General features: G+C 42.2%; 1 protein-coding gene across 5 annotated transcripts in view; it reads right to left on the bottom strand.

The window, feature by feature from the left end:
* The window catches only part of FAT3 (FAT atypical cadherin 3), a 559,302-nt gene that overhangs the window by 59,900 nt on the left and 478,545 nt on the right, over window positions 1-20,857 (bottom strand). For all 5 annotated transcript variants that reach the window (XM_073336876.2, XM_073336917.2, XM_073336926.2 and 2 more), the window contains 6 exons: window positions 11,485-11,874; window positions 8,989-9,203; window positions 7,185-7,322; window positions 4,973-5,116; window positions 3,531-3,728; window positions 503-1,301 (listed from right to left, as the gene is read on the bottom strand). In XM_073336876.2, the coding sequence (XP_073192977.2) occupies window positions 503-1,301; window positions 3,531-3,728; window positions 4,973-5,116; window positions 7,185-7,322; window positions 8,989-9,203; window positions 11,485-11,874 (1,884 nt within the window). The remainder of the gene's footprint in view (window positions 1-502; window positions 1,302-3,530; window positions 3,729-4,972; window positions 5,117-7,184; window positions 7,323-8,988; window positions 9,204-11,484; window positions 11,875-20,857) is intronic.

Genomic DNA, 20,857 nt, shown 5'->3' with positions numbered 1-20,857 from the left:
GGGAGCTCCAGGCCCTTTAAATTGCCCCCTGGGGAAGCCGGGCTGTCCCAGTACGGTGCACCGGCTCTTGCCAGTACGCCATACCGGGGCGTACCGGCTTACTTTCACCTCTGGTTAAAGATCATTCTCACTTTCAAAACGCTGGGTGCAGTCGCTAAATACTGACTGGCCAGTTTCTGACATGACCACACTTTATGTACTATTCAGTACTGTTACAGATTGGGTGGCAAACCACAGCAGAAGGTTTGTTGATGGCTCTGATTACCATGCCTCCAGCAAAGTGGCCTTTGGTCACAGAAGGTGAAAGTTCACCATCTTCCATTTACATAAATAAACGTGAACAATTCTTAACCACCCTCAGAAATCAATTCCCACCATACATTTGCCACATGCTCTTTAACTAAATGAATTGAACTGCCCCTTCCAATCTGCATCAGAGAAACAAAAACTATCCTAACCCATAATGTGGAAAGATTGAAGGTGAAGAGGGAGTCATACTCACCATTACATGTGCAGCGTACATTTCTGTAGAAACGGGGACACACAAAACTAATTCGCGCTGTGCTATAGGTCATCAGGGAATGGGAATCAATAGACAGGCTTTGTTCGCAGTGCTGCTCCTGACAATCCAGTCCAGAACAATTCTTCTCCAAGATAGCTGAGATGTGAATCACATTTTCTAAGTGTCTCCTTGCATTGGTAAGCTTCTGAATCAAATAAGCAGGCTTATAGAATCCACTGTTGTGCATCTGAACTGCAAACAGCATGTCAAGCTGATTGGTGCCTGCCACAGGCTGAATGCTGATAATGTGCAGGCTATCTTGTTTCTGCGAGAGCACAGCATTTCGCAAGGTGCGCCTGAACCCATGCATGTGGAGCCCCACAAAATCTTCAGGGGAAACGTTCTCAAATCGGATGGTGACCGTGTTCTGCAGCATTTCTTGTATCAGCTGTTCCATGTGGACTATAACATCAATGGGCACTTGGAACCGACCATCGCTAACTGACACGTTCAGCGTGTACTTGCCGTTATCTAGCCCTCCCAGGGCAATGATCTTGCCATCATGGCTGCTAACCTTGAAGAGACTTTTCTGCTCTGACTTCAGGGTATAAGTGAGAACGTCATACATATCTTGATCTGTGGCATGAATCTTTCCAATGACACCCCCTGGAAAGTCATCTTCCATGGTGACTATAAAAATCTCCAGTGGAATGGCTGTTGGTTTGTGAATGCTTTCTTCAATGACCCGCACTTGGATGTAACTGTGGGATACCTGTTGGGGCTTCCCAGAATCTTTAGCCTAATTTAATTTGGAAAGAACAAGCACACGCATAAATCACAGTCAATAGTAATAAATCCTCACTCTTCCTCCTCCTCCCTACTACTATATTTATAAAGTCTGTCATCCTGACACTCTTTTCAAAGTACTTTACTAACTATATTCATAAAGGAACTTGGCCCCACATTGCAATGCTGCCACCTCTGATGTGGAATACAAAAACACCTTAGGGAAATGAAGAAAACTGTATCTAAATGAACTGCAGGGGGAAACATATAGGCAGACTGAAATACGACCAGAATACCACAGACAGAACTTGTACTCCGGTATTACATCAATTACCACAAATGCTCAGGTTTTTTATTTTAGTCTCAAATTCCCATTTGAATGATGGCCCCTCCTGCACATCTGATGGAGCTTTGGTTCAGTACTGACTCAAAGAAGAGAGTGCAACCTACTTAATCATCAAGAATGCTTTCTGCAGCAGCTGGGCATGCTTCAGAAGTTTCTGATCCACCTTGACCCTGCTTAGCTTATGAGGATCTTAGAAAGTTAGGGTTGGCGTTTTTAATACTGCTTTCTGTATTGCTTTACCTAAATCACTCAAGAAACATGCTTGAAATAAAGAAAATTTATCACCCTCCAAAGATGAAATAAGATGCATGTTATATTACTAACAATAAAATATGAGAGTAGAACTGAGCTTGGACAGCTGACTCTGTGACCCAGAGCACATATGATAGCATCATTTTCACTTTTTAGAGAGAGCAATAGAGCAGGTCTGACAAAAAACTCAAGGCCTTCCTGACAGAAGGCTATGCAAACTTGGATCAATGTCCTTTTTGTGCAGTAATAAAAATGCTCCATTCAGCTCACTATTAAGATTTACTACTCACTCTGAAGGAGAACAGAACAAAAGAACATAGACCTGCCACTTGATCTGAAGAACTTTATTGGAGAATTGAATGTGGTTATAAAAATCAACAAGGAAAAAGAAAAAAATATAGAATGCTAATAAGAATTATATATACACCTTCAGTAGGAGCAGTGTGTGCTGAGCACCTCTGAAAATCACTCCTCCTCACCCTGAATAGGGCTGGAAAGCCAAAAAGGTCATTTTGTTGACCTGTCCCTCCTCCAAATTTAATGTTAATAAAAACTACAAAGGAGGACTGGTGGTAGAGTGGAGAGAGAGAGGCTCTTCCTTCAGCTGCCCTGAACTGTCAGGTATGCTGGTAGGGTCCAAACACTCCAAATAACATTAAAAATGTTTTAATTGTAGAAGCCCTTAAATAAGAAAGGAATGCGAAGGGTCCATTAAGCCTCCAAAAGTCAACCACAATATTTTTCTATATATTTTGATACATTTTAGAATATGATGTCTATCTTTTACTCCATTTATATCACAGTCACAGGTACATAGCTAAAATTGCAACCACATTTCCATTACATATGCTATTTATAGCCTCACCAGAACTTTGCTTAGGAAAATTAGTTTGGCCTAAAAATTGGCAGTTTTATAATAAAGGCTAGGGAAAGGGTTTTTTTATTCCTATAAGGCTTGAGAATAAAATTGGTTTCAGTGCTTATGAGTTTTAGGCTTGCTGCAGAATGACACCCAACTGTTTTCCCCCTGTAAATCATGAAGAGAAGCAGACAATGTACTTTTGAGTTAGATGTCACAAAAATTACTCTGGTTATGAAGCTCCTCGGTAGTGACTTCTATTAGCAGCTCTCTTTTCATCTCCCTTCTAAACTAAACAAACCTGGAAAATTTTCATGAGTTCTTGGTCTGTTTTGGAAAATGTATTACTACATTTATGGACTTAGGAACCAGTGTGATTTCCTTCCCTATAACAATATTTTGTTGTGTGTTTATATGAGCAGAAGGTATTTTTTTCCTGGATATTCTATTCCCCTACTTTCCTTCCTGAGCTTTATAAAAAAATAAATGAAAATCTTAAATCATACGCTTGCTACTCACAAATCCCATTCCATACAAATAAAATTGGTAAGGTGGCTGGTTACCTATTTATATTTATATGAAATTGGGTTTGTGAGCAGTGAAGGAAATGTACTGTTTTGTGCACTGTACGTTGCAATGCACTATATTGACTAACTGAATAAAATCAATTAAAAACAAAACAAACAGGCAACATAAAAACATAAAACATAAAAATAGTGGCAAAAATGACATGACACTAAGAGAATTTTCTTGGTTTGTGCTGATGTGCAATAATAAGGCCATACCTGCACACAGAGCATATATTCAGTTGCTACCATGTGCTTGAAGATAACTGCAGACCTCAAAACTCCATGTGGGTCCAACATAAATTCCTCCTCTTCATTGCCAGTCAGAATGGTAAAGGTAAACGGGGGGCCATTGTGAAAAGAATCGTTGTCTGTCACTACCAGCTGCAAAATGCTTGTGCCCACGGGCTTATTCTCCTTTATGCATATACACAGTGTATAAAGAGAAATTACAATGACGTATCTCACCATATTGTTAAAAGAACATTCAGAATACACAGGAAAATGGTTTTTCCACAGCAGTTCCCCATAGTTTTTACATTCCACCCCATTGTGCTCCAGTTACACACATGGAACACGATTCACTTGGCAGGAAGCACAGAGGTGACTGAGAGCAGAATTTGACACAGATTCTCTAGTGAGGAGTCCAGATTTTGGGCCTTTTTTTTTTTTTTAACCACCACTGTATCTATTACACATGACCATTATTATTAGTACACTGAATAAAATGAAGAAAACTTTAACCTCTTGTCGGCTCATCACCTAGCTTAGGGTTGGGCAGCCATTGGTATATTTGGCAGGACCAACATGCATTTACTAGGGTGATGCAGTGCTTTGCCAGTCAGAACATTTAACTGTCCCCAGTACTATGAAGGTAATCATATCAAAAAGCTGTTTCATAAAATTTTTCATGCCTGCATCCCATTGTGATGCAATGTTCATGGTTTTCCCACAAGATACACTGAAACAGATAACATGGGGTTGCCAGAGATTTAGATTCTCTCCCAACTCCGCCCCCAAAAATCTACCCCAAAGAGAGCTCTGACCCTGTAAAGGGAGAAGTGCTAGAGACTCCATGAAGTCCCTAGGGACTTTGCAATTGCTCTTGATTTTATGGGGAAGGCACTGAGATACCACAGTGATTGGGGGGCAGTATAAAACTCTAAGATAGACAGATAGATCCATCTTCACAGTACCAGACATGGAATATACTAGTCAAGAGTGCAGAAACTCTTCAGGAGAGTATGGGAAATGGAAATTCCAGAACTTCTTTCATTTTCTTCTCTCCTCTGATCAAGGAGGGCTTGAACCCTCTATAAACAATTTAAGCTAATTCTTTATCTAGCTGTGGGACAGGCAGGAAAGACAAGAGAGCCCGACATGGCAACTGGAATGGCTACAATTGCGGAAGAAGAATAAAAAACATTTCTTAGACAAGGGGAAAGCTTCTTGAGTTGCTGGGATAAGTGGTAAAATCTGTGGCAGATTCTGAGGAATCTCATAAACAGAGTCCTGTCAAAGAGTTCAGAAAAACATGCCTATCCTTTGCTTGCAATGAGACAATTTGATATACCTTGGGCTGATCAAAAGTAACTTAATGGTAACCAAATGCTTTCATGTTTAAAGGTCAGATCAGTTTTTGATGTGCAGGATACACTTACTTGAATTACAGCTGTATAGTTGGCTGGTGTAAATACAGGGCTATTATCGTTCACATCAGAAATGTCTATGTTGACCGTTACAGATGATGACATAGGAGGGATGCCACTGTCTCTTGCCTGAATAACTAGTGAATATCCAGACACCTGTGAAAAGGTGAAAACATTAAATCAATGCGAAAGGGGTCCTAAATTTCAGCAATCATTCCTTCCATCTTGTGTGCTACGTACCACATTCTGTGGAAAGCTGTCTCACCTCATTACTTGTCCTGCCCTTTGTATAATATTTCCCTGTTTAGTGCTTCACTGTGTCCCAAACTCTGTTTTATAAGGCTATCAATAATCTGAATGGCGTCACCATATTAAAATAACTGCACCAGACAATGCATACTATAGATAATGGTACACTTCAAAAACAAACTGCATGGTGCCTTGCGTATAATATGCAAAATCAGCCATTACAACTTTAACTTACAAGCAAACACAGAGAATACTTTGAGTTAGGTGTCTACTGCAACATTTTGGTCAGATTCCAGTCAAACCGGGATTTTAGGAATGGTTTCCAAGACTCTTTTGTACATGATTTCTGAGAGCATGTCTCATTATCTATCTAACATGAAACACTTCTAACATGGCATTTGCAAAGTACTAAGGTAAAGTTCATAGAGAGGTAGCCTAAATGATTTGAAAAACACTTTCAATGGCTAGTAACACCTGTGCCTCTGTACCCCCTGGCTTGGATAGGTAGTTTGCAGCTGGATATCATCTACCTGCCACTAAAAAGATTTTTCTCGGTACTTATTAGAAACAGCCACACAATACATGTCATTAGGGGAGCAGTTGTCTTTATGCTTTTGGGACATGTCTTTACCTTTGACGATAGCACAAACCACAGGGTGCCTGTGGCATTAGGTTTAAAACATCACAACAGCACCTGGGGAATGGATTTTCTTACTTCCCTCTCTCCTATGACAGGCTTTGGCTGGTTCAGAGTTGGTTGCTGTCTTGGGACTTCTTCCGACAATTTTTTTTGTTTGGTTTTGTCTTTCTGTGCCCTCTATCACTCACCTTGGATTTAAGAACTTAACCTGTCTGTATGTTTACCCCTTTGAAATGAGTACTGTTTCTCCTTCCGAAAGTTTAGCTTATACATTTTTTTTTTGTACAAGAATGAGGAAGCCCAACATCGATGTCCTAGAGTATATCCTATATTCTATGTATTTCAGAATGGGGCTTGCTGTATTGTCTCCGAAGAACATCAGAGACAATGGGCCAAATTCACTACTGATGTAAGCAGGTGCAACTCTGCTCACATCATGTAACTGCCCCTGTTTATACCTGTGGTGAATTTAGTCCTACAAGCATGTTTATATAAAGCACCTGTGTGCGTGTGTACTTTGCAGCTATACTAACACAAACATTAAATTAATGCAAATTAAAAAATTAAGGCTATACAGTAAAAAATATATAGCACCTATCTAGCCTATAGACCACAGCACAGCAAAGAACAAACACATGCACTGACCGCATGACGTCTGTGTCCTTAGCACCCCTAGTGCTACCTGCAGAGATTTCCCTATGTGTTGTAAGATTACTGAAGTCATGTAACTTTCTCCTATGCTCACACTAACACTAGGCAAACCATCTTTGTTTGTCAAATGCTGTTATTTGAGAGGTGGGTGAAACGGTGATAAGTTGTCTTGGGTGAATGTTGTACTGGGGTAAACAAAGCAATGGGGTCTCTCAAATATAGCACCCTATCACTACCTCGATAGCTTGGCCACTTCACCACATAACCTTGCTAATAATATTTTACACACATTGCCAATTCAAAGTTGAGGTCTTGGCTCTGTGCCTGTTGTTACTGTCTAGAATGTGTTACAATCACCATTGTGTATGTGTATGATAGAAACAAGGTAGCAGCTCATTAACACTACAGCTTTCTGTATTGTCACAGGTTTGTCTTCTTTAATCTTATCTGATACCAGTAGAGAGGGGAGCATTTGAAGCTCAGTTTGCTTGTAGATAGGACTGGGGTGAAAGGAGTGAATTGGGCAATAAGAGAAATAGAGGATAGAATATTTTGTAGTGCCAACTGCAGACTACATAAACGACAAGCCTGCAGTCATGCAGAAAGCCAGCAGCACAGCTGAAGTCAATATACATATGCAATTTCTAGTAAGTTTAGAAGAAAGTCCAGCACATGTTATCTTACCCTTTCTCTGTCCAATTTCTTTTTAACCTTTATAAGTCCCAAAACAGGATCAACTGAAAATTCATTGTCCCGATCACCGTTCACTATGGAAAAATGAATCTGGCCATTGGTAGGACTATCCTGGTCTTCTGCTATCAACTTTTTGAGAGAAGAATAAAATTAGCTATACAGATTAAGAAATATTTCTATGGTACAATAAGAAATCAAAACCTCAAAGGAATAACTTTACATTCCGTCAGGTTAGTAGATATAACTTACTAGACAGTGCATGTTTGTCTAAAAGTTCTCTCATCACAAATTTGGAATGGGAAGATTATTTGCAAGGGGCAAGCCAGTGTGTGTGTTATACAAGTCATATGAAACAAGTACCAATGAGCTCTTCATATCGCTGCATACAATCATACATTTTGTTTAGGCCACATAGAATCACAGGGTTAAAAGGGACTGCAAGGATCATTTCGTCTAACTCCCTGCCAACACAGAATCATAGAAAATCACAGACTCATAGAACTGGAAGAGACCTCAAGAGGTCATCTAGTCCAGTCCCCTGCACTCAAGGCAGGACTAAGTATTGTCTAGACCATCCCTGACAGGTGTTTGTCCAACCCTGACAGGTGTTTGTCCAACCTGCTCTTAAAAATCCCCAATGATGGAGATTCCACAACCTCCTTAGGCAATTTATTCCAGTGCTTGTGATCCACTATGACCCACAGATCCCTTTCCACAGTACTCCTTCCTAGGCAGTCATTTCTCATTTTGTATGTGTGCAACTGTTTGTTCCTTCCTAACTGGAGTACTTTGCATTTGTCCTTATTGAATTTCATCCTGTTTACTTTAGACCATTTCTCCAGTTTGTCCAGATCATTTTGAATTTTAATCGTATCCTCCAAAGCACTTGCAACACCTCCCAGCTTGGTATCATCTGCAAACTTTGTAAGTATATTCTGTATGCCATTATCGAAATCACTGATGAAGATATTGAACAGAACCAGACCCAGAACCAGTCCCTGCGGGACCCCACTCGTTATGCCCTTCCAGCATGACTGTGAACCACTGATAACTATATGCAGGATTTGTTATGTCTAAACCCTCCAAGACAGATGGCTATCCACATTTTAGACAGAAGTTATTTTAGAAAATTTGTTGATGCTCTAGAGTGGGATTTTCAAAGGCGTTAGGTGACTTTTAATGGCAGCTGGATGCCTAACTCCCTTAGGAGCCTTTGAAACTCTCAGCCTTAAAATCTTTTAATGCTTCTAGTTTTCACAACCTTTCCCTACTAAAGCCAGATGTCTCAGATACAGTAGAAAGTGTTGTGATTTGAGGTATGCTATGTTGTATTCCAGCAGGGCTAGATTCAAACACTTTTTATGTCACTGGAAAGCCATAAATGTTGCCTCTCCAATGAGAAATATGATGTGTTTCTACCTCTGATGAGCCACGAGACATCAGACATCACCTGTCATGGGTCCAGGGCAAAAGTATGCCTAGGGTGGAGTGCAAAATTGAGAGGAAAAAAGAAAACATTTTATCTCACGGGTTCTTTTTTTGAGAGGGGGCGGAGGGGGGGAAATGGCAGTTGCTTTGAAAGTTGATTGGCGGTTTGGAACATTAAAAGTAATTCTAGAAGAGACAGAATACTGGACAGATGGCAGATAAGGTGGTCAAAAGGTGCAGTGGCTATTACAGTTTATCATCTGTACAGCCACAGAATGATTGTTTATTATATGCTTATGCAAACATAGTTATTTATCGCAACACCTTGTATTGACTTTCTGTCTGAAATCATATACATTATACTCACCATAATAACGGAATCACCAACTGAAGCATCCTCACTGATAACTGCACTGTAGGCCTCTTGATTAAATTTTGGTGCATTGTCATTAACATCCGTTACATTTATGTTCACTGTAGTAACAGCACTTAGGGCTGGCGTACCTCCATCTTTTGCTTCCACTCTTAGGTAAAAGTCTTTACACATTTCATAGTCCAGAGCTTCAATTACAGAAATGGATCCTTTGAAAGAAGAGAGGGAATGTTAACAGATCTAAAGAAGCAAACTCTGTGAGCAGTAATATTATCAGCGTTAGTGATAGCCAAAAAATTATAGACTAGAATACATTATTTAGCACCATTGCAAAATACCACATGATGCTACTGAAATGATAATGCCAGCAAATCCAAGGAAAATATACAATTAGACATCTGCATTTCCTCTTGTATAAATTAAAGAAAGATATAATAACTTGAGCTTATATATCACTTCTCAGGACAGGAACTTCAAGTGGTTCAGAATGATTAATGGCACCACTAGAGGTAGCTTTTATTACACCAGTGCCATAGATGGGTAAACAGAGAAAGCACAGTTTAATGACTTGCCCAGGCTCACAGAGAGTCAGTGGCAGAACGGGAAATGGAATCCAGACATCTTGATTCACAGCTCAATGTTCTGAACTCAATAAACATTCTGGCCAAAATTTTCAAACCTACATGGCTAATGACACCTATACCTATCTTCAGCAGCCTAAATACAGGAGGTCTGATTTTTCCATAGCATTAAGTACCCACAACTCCACCTGAAGTGGGAGCTGTTGGGTAATCATCAGCTTTGAAAATCAGGTTATTTTTGTTTAGGGCGTAAATATGGACTTAGAAGCCTAACTTCAGGCAACCAGGTTTAACAATGTTGACCTCTATCTCACAACACTGCAGGAACAGAATTTCTCTTGCTCCAATGATTTGAATACATTTTCATCTTATTAACTTCATGTACCAATGCTACCTTTAGAAGATAATCACTTTACATACAAGTCTTTAGCCAGAGGTTTTTTTGCACTGAGTAAAATGCATTGAGGGAAGTACCATTGGGCACTAAGGGGAAGGGCTGAGTAGCAACCCCAGCCAGACGAGCATTACTCCCCTTTTGGCATGACTTGCTGAGAGCAGGAGCGCTGAAGAGGACCCGTGGAGAAGCCTGCACTTGCTAGCAGGAAATTCCCATTGATAAATGGCGTGACTGAGGGGGATTATTTTTCAAGCCCTGATCAGGCATGTTACATCAGTATATGGCTGTCTGGAATCTCAGCTCCTGCATCTAAACTGACAATAATGAGGCTGTCACACATTAATGAATAATAAATGCTATTTTCTTCTTGTGCGATTAAACTTCACCTCTGTCTTTTATTGATCTATCTCCTTGGCTTCCTTGTCAAATGCAAATTTAACAATATTTAAGTATCTCTTTCCATGTGCTTATGTATAAATTCACCTACTCCTTGCTGAAATAAACTGAAGTTAAAGCACACTTCCATTAGTTATTTTAAAAAGCCCTTTAACGTAAGTGAAGAGTTTCCATAGAGAGAAGGGGAATTTTTTTACACAGTATAGTGTATGTGAGATAACGTGTCATGTTGGGTATTTCTAGGCTAAGAGCTACATTTATAGCTGCCCATAAACAACTGTTACTTTCAGCTTTCACATTACAGATCAATCAGGTAAGAACCTCAGGTGGCAAGTCCATATGGCTCTTCCTGAATATTGTGGGATGAGGGAATGCTGACTGAGAGAGGTACAGAAAGAGATGACAGCTCACTGCTGTTACTTAACGGGGATAATGAATAGATCCCAATCAGGAAACTGAAACAGCAGTAGCCTTTTGGAATACCCTGTGTTTCTGGGTATTTCTTTAAAGAAGCCAAGCAGTCTGTTTTTTGAAAAAACTCATTACACATAATAAAAGCATAAAGAGTTTAAGCCTACTTTCACAATCCTGTAGATCATGAGCAACCTCACTGAAGTCAGTGCAGTTCTACAGGGTTATAAACGTAAGGCCAGAGACAAGCCCTTAGTGCTCTGTCCATTGATCAATCTTCTCCCAATCTGCCGAGCGTCAGCAGCGAGTCACATTTGGGTAGCACAGCAAGTTAGTTCTTAAGGGAAGGATCAGAGAGCCTTTGCTCACACTGGTGAGCACCTGAGTTGCTCCACTGGGCATAAGTGCTCATGAGTGTGAGTAAGGGCTGCATAGTTGGGCCCCAAGGACTAGTTTCTGCTATCCATACTCAGAGCCTATAACATCCCAGGCCACTGATTCATGGAGTAAGGTACTATCCACTTGAGTACCTGTGACTGCATCTGGCCCTAAATCACACCACTCCTTTTCATGTGGAACTTGTCTAAAACTAATTCCACAATGAAAGGATCTAGAGAGCTGTCTTTGGAACTCATTGAGTTCTACAGATTTCCCCAAAGCACTATTAATTAGAGAGACGCTTTTCGTGGGTGTTGTATTACAAACCCGTCTTTGAGTTGATCCTGAATTTCCCTTTCTCATTTCCAGACCTGATGAGGTAAGTAATCTCTGCATTGGTACCAATGTCTTTGCTTGTTGCGAAAACAGCCAGTACTTTGGTGCCAGGTGAGGTATCTTCAGGCACTGTAACAAGGTAGTCTCTTCTCTCAAACACAGGAGGGTTGTCATTAACATCCAGCACTGTAATGGTAACTGTGGCAAATGAAGACTGGGACAACACAATGCTTTGGTCTGATGCTTTTACGCTGATGTTATAGGAAGGCTGCAGCTCTCTATCAAGTGGATGCTCCAAAATAATGATCCCTGATGATCTATCCACAGAGAAGTAACCATCTGCGGAGTCCGCTAAGGAATAGACCACCTTTCTGTTCACACCTGAAAGAGAAGCAAAGATTAATTTTAAAAAATGCTTCTAAGCAAAACAGTTGCAATTTTGGTGTTCATTTCTCTAGCACGCCATGGGATGGGGGGGGGGAAGTTGAGTGGCCTTTCTTATACCAAAAATCCCCGGTGAGCAATCTGTGCAATCCTTTACACCTGACCATAGGGTGTTGATTGAAAAAGCATGGTAACTCTTTCGCAAAACCAACCAGCAATACAGTCCAGAAGCAAGGCCCAGAACTGAGAACCAGTGACTACCGAGATCTAACCCATTCTCTGGTGCTGACTCTGTGGCCGTGAACAAGTAAACAACATTTCCATCTCCTTTTCTCCAGTTGTATAATGGCGATATTAATACTCACTGACTTCACTGGGGTTTGAGGGATTAATTAGCTACTATTTGTAGCGAACCTTGAAATGTAAAGTGATGAGGAAAAAGAAGATTTGTTACAGTGCTGTGATAAATGCTTAGGGTCCAGACCTTACTATGGTCACTCCAACATGAGTTTTGCCTGAGTAAGGATGGGCTCTTATGCTGGGCATAGAAGAATTCCCACGAATGACAACAGCAGCAGTTGTGCATCTATTTCCCCTTCTATCCCATGTTGTTACTACAATATTCCAGTAGTGACTACTTAAATCAAGACAGGACCTCTGCTTTTGTGCTATATAGATTGTACAGACCTTGAGAGACACAGTTGCTGCCCTGAAGAGTTCATAATTTAAATAGATAAGAAATAGACAGAATATGCGGAAAATGCATTGCCTCAGAGAACATCTTGGAGAAATAGTAATGCACATATGGAAAAACAAATACAGCAGAACCCCTTTATCTTATCTAATTGGGAACAGGACCGATCAGATAATCAAAAATTTGGGTAATGCAGAGAATGGGGAAGAGTGAGGCTGCATCGCCATCTAGTGGCCACAGTAGAGACCGCCAGCTCCTGGACCTGTGCGCGGCGGTTGTTGGGTTAATACAAAGAGCTGGATCACGGCGGTTCAGATAAATGGAGTTCTAGTGTATACCTCAGGTAGCAAACTGCATTCTTTCACTACCAACTTTGCCTTCATTCCATTGCACACACAGTATGAAAGTGAAAAGTGTGTGTTGAGGAACAAAACATTGTCTCTATAGGTCGAAATTTGTCAGATGGGATAGTTACATCATCCAGTCCCAGCAACAATATGGACATTTTAGAAAGGAAAGTCTTTTTTCAGGTTGAGAACAGTAATGGAATTGGGCAATGAAGTCTTTTATTTTTCAAATCCCAGTTATAGTACCAGAAAGCCTAGGCTTACTTACCTTACAGTAACTGGAGTTCTTTGAGATGTGTGGTCCTTATGGTATTCACTGTATGTGCACTTGTGCTCTTTGCACCTGAGACCGCAACTTCTTCAATAGCCTGGTCCATGCCTGCGCCCTGCACCTCCTTGTGCTCCCAGCTGAGGGCATAAGGGTGATGCAGACTGATCGCCTCTCCAGCTCCAACTCTACCACGAATCAGAAGATGACACAAGCAGAGGGAAAGTAGGGCAGGCCATGATTATCCATAGGGCCTATGCATCTGGAAGAAATCCAGTTATTGTAAGTTAAGTAACTTCATTTCTTCTTCAAGTGTGGGTCCCTATGGGTATTCACTGTGGGTGGGTCTCAAGCAGTGTTTGTTGCAGAGGAGGGTATGCTGTGCCACAGAGTGGAAGATCACCAAGCCAAATGATGCATCCATAGCAGAAGCTTGGACCAGTGAATAATGCCTGGTAAAAGTCTGTATGGAAGCCCAAGCAGCTGCTCTGCATATCTCCGAGAGGGGGATTCCCCTATTGATGCCACTTGGACTTTTGCAGAATGGCCCCTGAGGGGCTTTCATAACATCATGGGAAAGAATGGTGGAGAAAATCTACCTACAGAGCCTTTGAGAGGAAACAGCTTTCTCCTTCATTCTTTCAGTAATAACAACAAAGAATTTTGGGGTCTATTCTGTGCAGGTAGAAGGATAAAGCCCTGCACACATCCACGGAATGGAGTATTGTCTTCTCCATGCTTTGGTGAGGCTTAGGGGAAAACATTGGAAGGTGAACAGTCTGGTTAAGATGGAACTCTTAGAGGTGAACATAGGATGTAGTTGCAACAAAACCTTCTCCTTATGGAAAACTGTACAAGGCGGATCTACCTTAAGGGCTCCAAGATTTCCAACCCTTCTAGCAGAGTTAATCATTGTTAAGAAGGCCACTTATATAGGTGCAGGAGGGAATGGGAGGCTAAAGATTCAAACAGTGTTCTCCTGTGAGCAGAAAGATCAGGCTGGATGTCTTCAGATCAAGCTGGATGTCTTGAGTGATAGAAGATACTCCAGCATGAGGGGGATTCCTGGTGTCCCAGCAGGTAACTGGTGGTGCTGGCACCAAAGGGAGAATTGTTTCCATGTAGCGGTGTAACATATCTGCATAAAAGGTCTCAAGCTGTAACTGAGGAACTATGTTGGTTGTCCATCCAAAACTTGTGCTGCCACATGTAGGGATGCTGGGTTGGGCTGGTTCCTCCTAGCCATGTTCTGGGACAGCAGGCCAAGGAATGGTTGTAGGTAGAGGGATGCTGTGAGGCTAGCTATAGTGTGGTAGTGAACGAAATTTGCCTCAGCCACTAAGGTGCTATCAGGATCTCTGTTGTTCCATCAAGTTTGATCTTCTTGAGTATGCAAGGAAGCAGAGGGATGGGAGGGAAAGTGTACATCAGTGGTTCTTACCACTTGCCCAGGAAGGCATCCCCTCTGGAACTGAGGCCTTGACGGATCCCAAGACAGGACACCCTGCCAGATTGTTGGAAGATGGGTGGAGTTCCCACTGGTGGTCTTTGTGTAAATGCCTGCTGAAACTGTCTGCCAGGAAATTCATCACCCTGGGATGTGTTGGGTGATTCTCATAGACTATCAGAGTTGGAAGGAACCTAAGGAGATCATCTAGTCCAACTCCCGGCTCAAAGCAGGCACACTCCCCAATTTTTTTTTTTTTTGCCCCAGATCCCTAAATGGCCCCCTCAAGGACTGAACTCACAACCCTGGTTTAGCAGGCCAATGCTCAAACCACTGAGCTATCCCTCCCCCTGTGGCTGATGCCCCAGTTTCAGAGCTGGACTGTCTCTCTGCAGAGTCCAAAGGATCTTGCTCCTCCCTGCTCGTTTATATAGTACAAGATGGTCATGTTGTCTGCTCTGACCTGGACGTGTGTGGACCAAACAATGGGTATAAATGACTTGCTCGTCTTGTGAACTGCCCGAAGCTCTAACACATTGATATGTAGTGTGGATTCCTGTGGGGACCAGGAGTCGTGGATTTTCTGGTTGTCAAGATGCACTCCCATCCCAGTAGGGAGGCGTCCATTGTGAGCGACTCTGTAGGGAGTGTGGGAACAAAGGAGACTCCCACTCATACTGTGTCTCTGCTCTGCCATCAGGTGAGCGATGTCAACATCTCCTGAGGAAGAGAGACCTTCTTGTCCAAGGAATCCCTGTTTGGGGCATAGACTGTAACCATATTTGAAGGGGTCATAGGTGCAGACACACAAATGGAGAGACATAGGTGCACTCCACCATGTGACCTAACAAAGACCAAGCAGGATTGGACTGGAGTCTGAGGTCTGAGATGAAGCTGGTTGATCAGATCCCTAGTGGCGAGGAGCTGGTCTTGAGGCAGAGTAGGGCCTTGATGTGACTGAGTTTAGGCCCATCCCAGTGAAATCTATGGTTTGTCTGAGCGTCAATGTGTCTAAACTGACTTAGAGTCTGAGGGAATGAAAGAGTTGGAGTGAGGTGGTGGCTATTGCTTGTACCTCCTGGCATGATTGACCTGTGAGCAGTCAATTGTCCAGGTAGGGAAATATTGGTCTTCCCTGTCTGTGAAAGTATGTGGCCATGATTGCAAGTACTTGGAGCTGTGAGGAGGCCAAAGGGGAGCATCTTGTACAGAAAGTGCTCTTGGCCCACTGTAAAGCCCAGGAACCTTCTGAGAACAGGATGAATGTCCAAATGAAAGTATGCATCTTTTAAACTGAGGGCTGTAAATCAATCACCTGATTTGAGGAAAGGCATTATAGAGGTCAGAGTCGTCATTCTGAACTTTGAGTGTCAGATGAAGACATTCAACTGTCTGAGGTCCAGAATGGATCTCCAGCTCCCCTTTTTTTGAAGGGGGGTGTAGAAGAAGTACCTTGAGTAAAAGCCCTTACCTACATGAGGAAATGGTTTGGGCTCTATTGCCCACAGCTAGAGAAGAGAGTCTGCTTCTTGTTAAGAATCCTCTGGTGAGAGGGGCCCCTGAAAAAGGGATGCGGGGAAGAAGCAACTTCCAGCATGCAGCCTTTTGACAGAAATGGCCAGTACCCATTTGTCTGTCGTGATAATGTGCCACACTGGGAGAAAATGACACAGGTGGCCACTGAAGGTGTAGCAGGGGGTGTGGAATCTAGTTGTTGACTGTTGGGCATTGCATCAAAATGACTTTGGCTGAGACTGCAGAGTGGAGGATGATGGTGCAGACTGTCTATCCTGCTGGGTCCTTTGCCATTTCTTGGGAGGTTCATATGTCTGCTGTTGAAAGAAGGATGGAGACAGTAGTCAATGTTGAAGTGGAGGAGGCCAGGAATATTTTCTATGGGTTGCCGGAGTATATATCGCCAGAGAGTGGAGGATAACTTGAGAATTTTTGAGGGTATGTAGTGACTCGTCCATTTCGTCATTAGAGGTTGCTACCTTCTAGGGGAAGTCCTCCACAGTAGTTGGACCTCTTTAGGGAACTCCGAGGTCTGTAGGCACAAAGCCCTTCTCAAGACTACCGAGGTAGCCAAAGAGCGTGACACTGTGTTTGCTACATCAGGGGATTTCTGGAGAGAAGATATTGAAACTAACTTTCCTTCATCCAGGATGGCCTGTGGAAACTTGATGTAATTCTGACAGCTTGTTGTAATTCAAGAAGTTGTATCTGGACATCAAAGCTTGGTGATTCGCCAGCAGGTCTGGATGAGTGGAAGGGGAGCAGAAGGGCCGTAATCTGAATGGGGCCTCATGAGAATTGCATAAGATGTCTCTGGAGCCTGAATTCACGAGTCTGCCTGGTAAGACGAGGGAAAGTGTGGCAGATACTGGACTTGGAAGGGATGTGAGCTTCCCAGAGGCAATACAGGCAGGTCTTATGCAGGTCATCAGGAAAACCAGGGGCACGCACGGCAAGGCTTCAAGCCTGGAATTTTGGGCATAAAGGTGCCTGAAACAGTGGTGGAATTGGTAGGGGGAACCCCCCCCCAACTTCCAGCTCACTATCACTACAAGCCAAACTAACTAACTATCGAAACTAAAAGTCCTATCTACAATATTTACAAATTTGATTAAGTAAATCACCCAAGAGCAGAAATTGCCACAGAAATGGAGGTTCCACCCCAGACCATGAGTGGTAGAAAAGGAATGTCAGGTTTCAGAGTAACAGCCGTGTTAGTCTGTATTCGCAAAAAGAAAAGGAGTACTTGTAGCACCTTAGAGACTAACCAATTTATTTGAGCATAAGCTTTCATGAGCTACAGCTCACTTCATCGGATGCATACTGTGGAAAGTATAGAAGATCTTTTTATACACACAAAGCATGAAAAAATGGGTGTTTACCACTACAAAAGGTTCTCTCTCCCCCCACCCCACTCTCCTGCTGGTAATAGCTTATCTAAAGTGATCACTCTCCTTACAATGTGTATGATAATCAAGTTGGGCCATTTCCAGCACAAATCCAAGGTTTAACAAGAACCGGGGGGGGGGCGGGTGTGTTAGGAAAAAACAAGGGGAAATAGGTTACCTTGCATAATGACTTAGTCACTCCCAGTCTCTATTCAAGCCTAAGTTAATTGTATCCAATTTGCAAATGAATTCCAATTCAACAGTCTCTCGCTGGAGTCTGGTTTTGAAGTTTTTTTGTTGTAATATCGCAACTTTCATGTCTGTAATCGCGTGACCAGAGAGATTGAAGTGTTCTCTGACTGGTTTATGAATGTTATAATTCTTGACATCTAATTGGCGTCCATTTATTCTTTTACGTAGAGACTGTCCAGTTTGACCAATGTACATGGCAGAGGGGAGAGACAGTCAGTCTGCACCATCCTTTGCTCTCAGTTGGGCTTACAACGGGGCACAGGATGCAGGTGTGGACAAGTGGACACCACTATTAAAGAATTTCTGGTCCTGGGCACACTTGTGCATACACAATGATATCCTTAGAGAATAGCACTCAAAGATTGCATAGGTGCGTATGCTAAAGTTGTCTGCAGTAATGAGGCCTGAAGGGAAGGTACCATACGGTTGCTTGCTCTTCCTACACTTCAGTGAGATAGCTACTTCAAATCTTTGCAAAAGTGAATGCTGAAACAACCCCACACAAGTTTCCTGGTTGCTGGTTTATTTTATACCCAGGTCCTGGGAACTGCAATCAGAGATTATTATTAAAACACAAAGATCCACTAAGTTGTAGATTCCCCATTCTTAGCATCTATCAGCTGAGTATTTGCTGCCCTTATTGTCTGAGAACTTTACAAGCCTGACATTAATTGAACACACAAGAGCTACCAATCCCTTCTAGGCGTATTTTTTTCATGTAAAATTTGTGACAGTATTATTCTGCTTTACAGCAGTAGAAAAGCATTGTAAAAATGACTGATCAAAAGCCATACAAATCACATTTGTTTTCTGCTTGACATAGTACAAATAAAGTATTCACACCAGGGGGAGCTGAGGGACTCTCTTTTCTCCAACCGTGCTTACATAAAAGCAACACCAAGCACCAAGAAAAGATGCTATTTAAATTACATTAGGATTAGCTGGCTCTCCAGAGAATAATGCAGTCTTTGACACACCTATCTTGAGTTTTAAACATTCAAATGTAATTAAAAATAGACATATAATTGCCAGTATTCTAATTCATTGTTATTGGTGTTACACTAGCACCTAGATGCACTGCCTGAGATCACAGCCCTGTTATGCAAGACAGTAGAAAAACAGTCCTTGCACCATCTAAACAGGCAAATGGTGGAAGAAAGGAAGTATCTGCATTTTACAAATGGGGAACTGAGGTCAGCACAGAAAGACAGAGAGTCACTTGCTCAAGGTCACACAGGATGCCTCTGCTGAACCTCGAACTGAACCCAGATCCCCTAAGTCCGAGTCCAGTGCCTTATGCACAACATACATGGCTTAGACTGTAAGCTCCCTGTGGCAGGGACGGTCTTTTCGTTCTGTGTATGTACAGCACCTACCACAACAGGGTTCTGGTCTTAGGCACTATGGTAATAAAAATAAATAAATACATATACAACAACAACGATTAGACGAACACAAAAAAACAATTCCCTGTACAGTAAGGTGCTAACAACCTGTGACCACGTGGGAACCACATTTTTAAGAGGACAGAAATAAGGAGGACATTGAGAGCACAGGAAAAATGAGCTCGTACTTATGAAAAAAGCCTAGAAAGAGAGATGAGTCTTAGGGGTTTTCTAAATGTGGCCAACCGTAGGCAAACCCCTGGGAGTAGTGGATTACAGAGGCAATGGCCTCTGTAGTTCCAGCTCACTAAGTGGTCCAGATAAGAACAGGTTCTGTGATGGGTGAGAGACAGAAAGGTGGCTCCTAGAGTAGCTGGGCCAGAAGGCATTTAGAGGTTTGCTGATTGTAACCAATATCTTGAATGTCACCAGGCAATTTGCAGGCAGCTATCTCAGAATATGAAGCACAGGTAGAATACACCCTCATTCTCCCATCCTACTCAGGAGATGGACAGCCTGGTTCTGCAGCACTTGCTGAAATTTCTGAGTGGCCTTTGTGACTTGCTCCAGCCTAGAAGCATTGTGCAAAGGCATGGAGGAGTGAGGCAAGATCTCCAAGGAGTATATGCTGCAATCTTTTAGCAAGCTGAAGATGGAAAAGGGCATTTGTGGCCACGGTTGCTATTTGCTAGAAGCAGAGATGCACCTAATGGGACCACAACTTCTTTGACAAAGGGAAGAGACAACCTCAGTTTATGAGGTGGTTCTAGGCCCTCAGGAGGCTTCCCTGTACTGAACAGCATTCTCGCCACCCTTTTCAGGTTGATCTTAAGCCAAATGGTTTTCATACAGGTCACTATTTCTTCCAGTCACTGAGAGATAAAGCTTTGAGTCTATATAACTGTGTGACACATCATCTAGAATATTAAAAGTAAGCCAGGCCTTTGGAGGACTTCACCTTAAGCTACTCATCCAGTGCACCATCAAACAGTCAACAAATCTGATGATATACAAGGCAGCAGTAATAGCATCCCTTGTATATGGGTGTGAAACATGGACAGATTTACACACACACACACACACCCCCTACACACACAACCTCAAACAACTTGAAAATTTTCACATGCACTGTCTCCATTCTGTTCAGAAGCTCCACTGGTGAGACCAAGTCTCAACTTTTAACATCCCTGAAAGAGCAAAAACAACCAGTATTGAGGTGACAGGTTTCAGAGTGGTAGCCATGTTAGTCTGTATCAGCAAAAACAACTAGGAGTCCTTGTGGCACCTTAGAGACTAACAAATTTATTTGGGCATAAGCTTTTGTGGGCTAAAACCCATTTTATCAGATGCATGGAGTGGAACATAGAGTAGGGAGGTGTAAATACACAGCATATGAGAAGATGGGAGTTGCCTTACAACGTGGGGGGTAAGTGCTAACAAGCCAATTCAATTAAGGTGGAAGTGGACTATTCTGAACTCCCTAAAGAGGTCCAGCTCTTCTCAACGGTTGACAAGAAGGGGTGAAAGTATTATTATTCCTATAAGAGGATTCCACAGTATTCTTTTAATAAAGGAATAAGCCAGGAAATTTTATACTTAGATTTTGTACTAGCATGGGATGGACTATTGCCCTTTGCTATGTGAACACAAGCCAAGTCTCTAGAGTGGAGACTCTGCGTAATAT

Source organism: Lepidochelys kempii, chromosome 1, assembly GCF_965140285.1.
Source record: "Lepidochelys kempii isolate rLepKem1 chromosome 1, rLepKem1.hap1, whole genome shotgun sequence".
In the NCBI taxonomy this organism is placed as follows: domain Eukaryota; kingdom Metazoa; phylum Chordata; order Testudines; family Cheloniidae; genus Lepidochelys; species Lepidochelys kempii.
The sequence above is the reverse complement of the archived record's forward strand: the minus strand, read 5'-3'. Positions and strand labels throughout refer to the sequence as shown.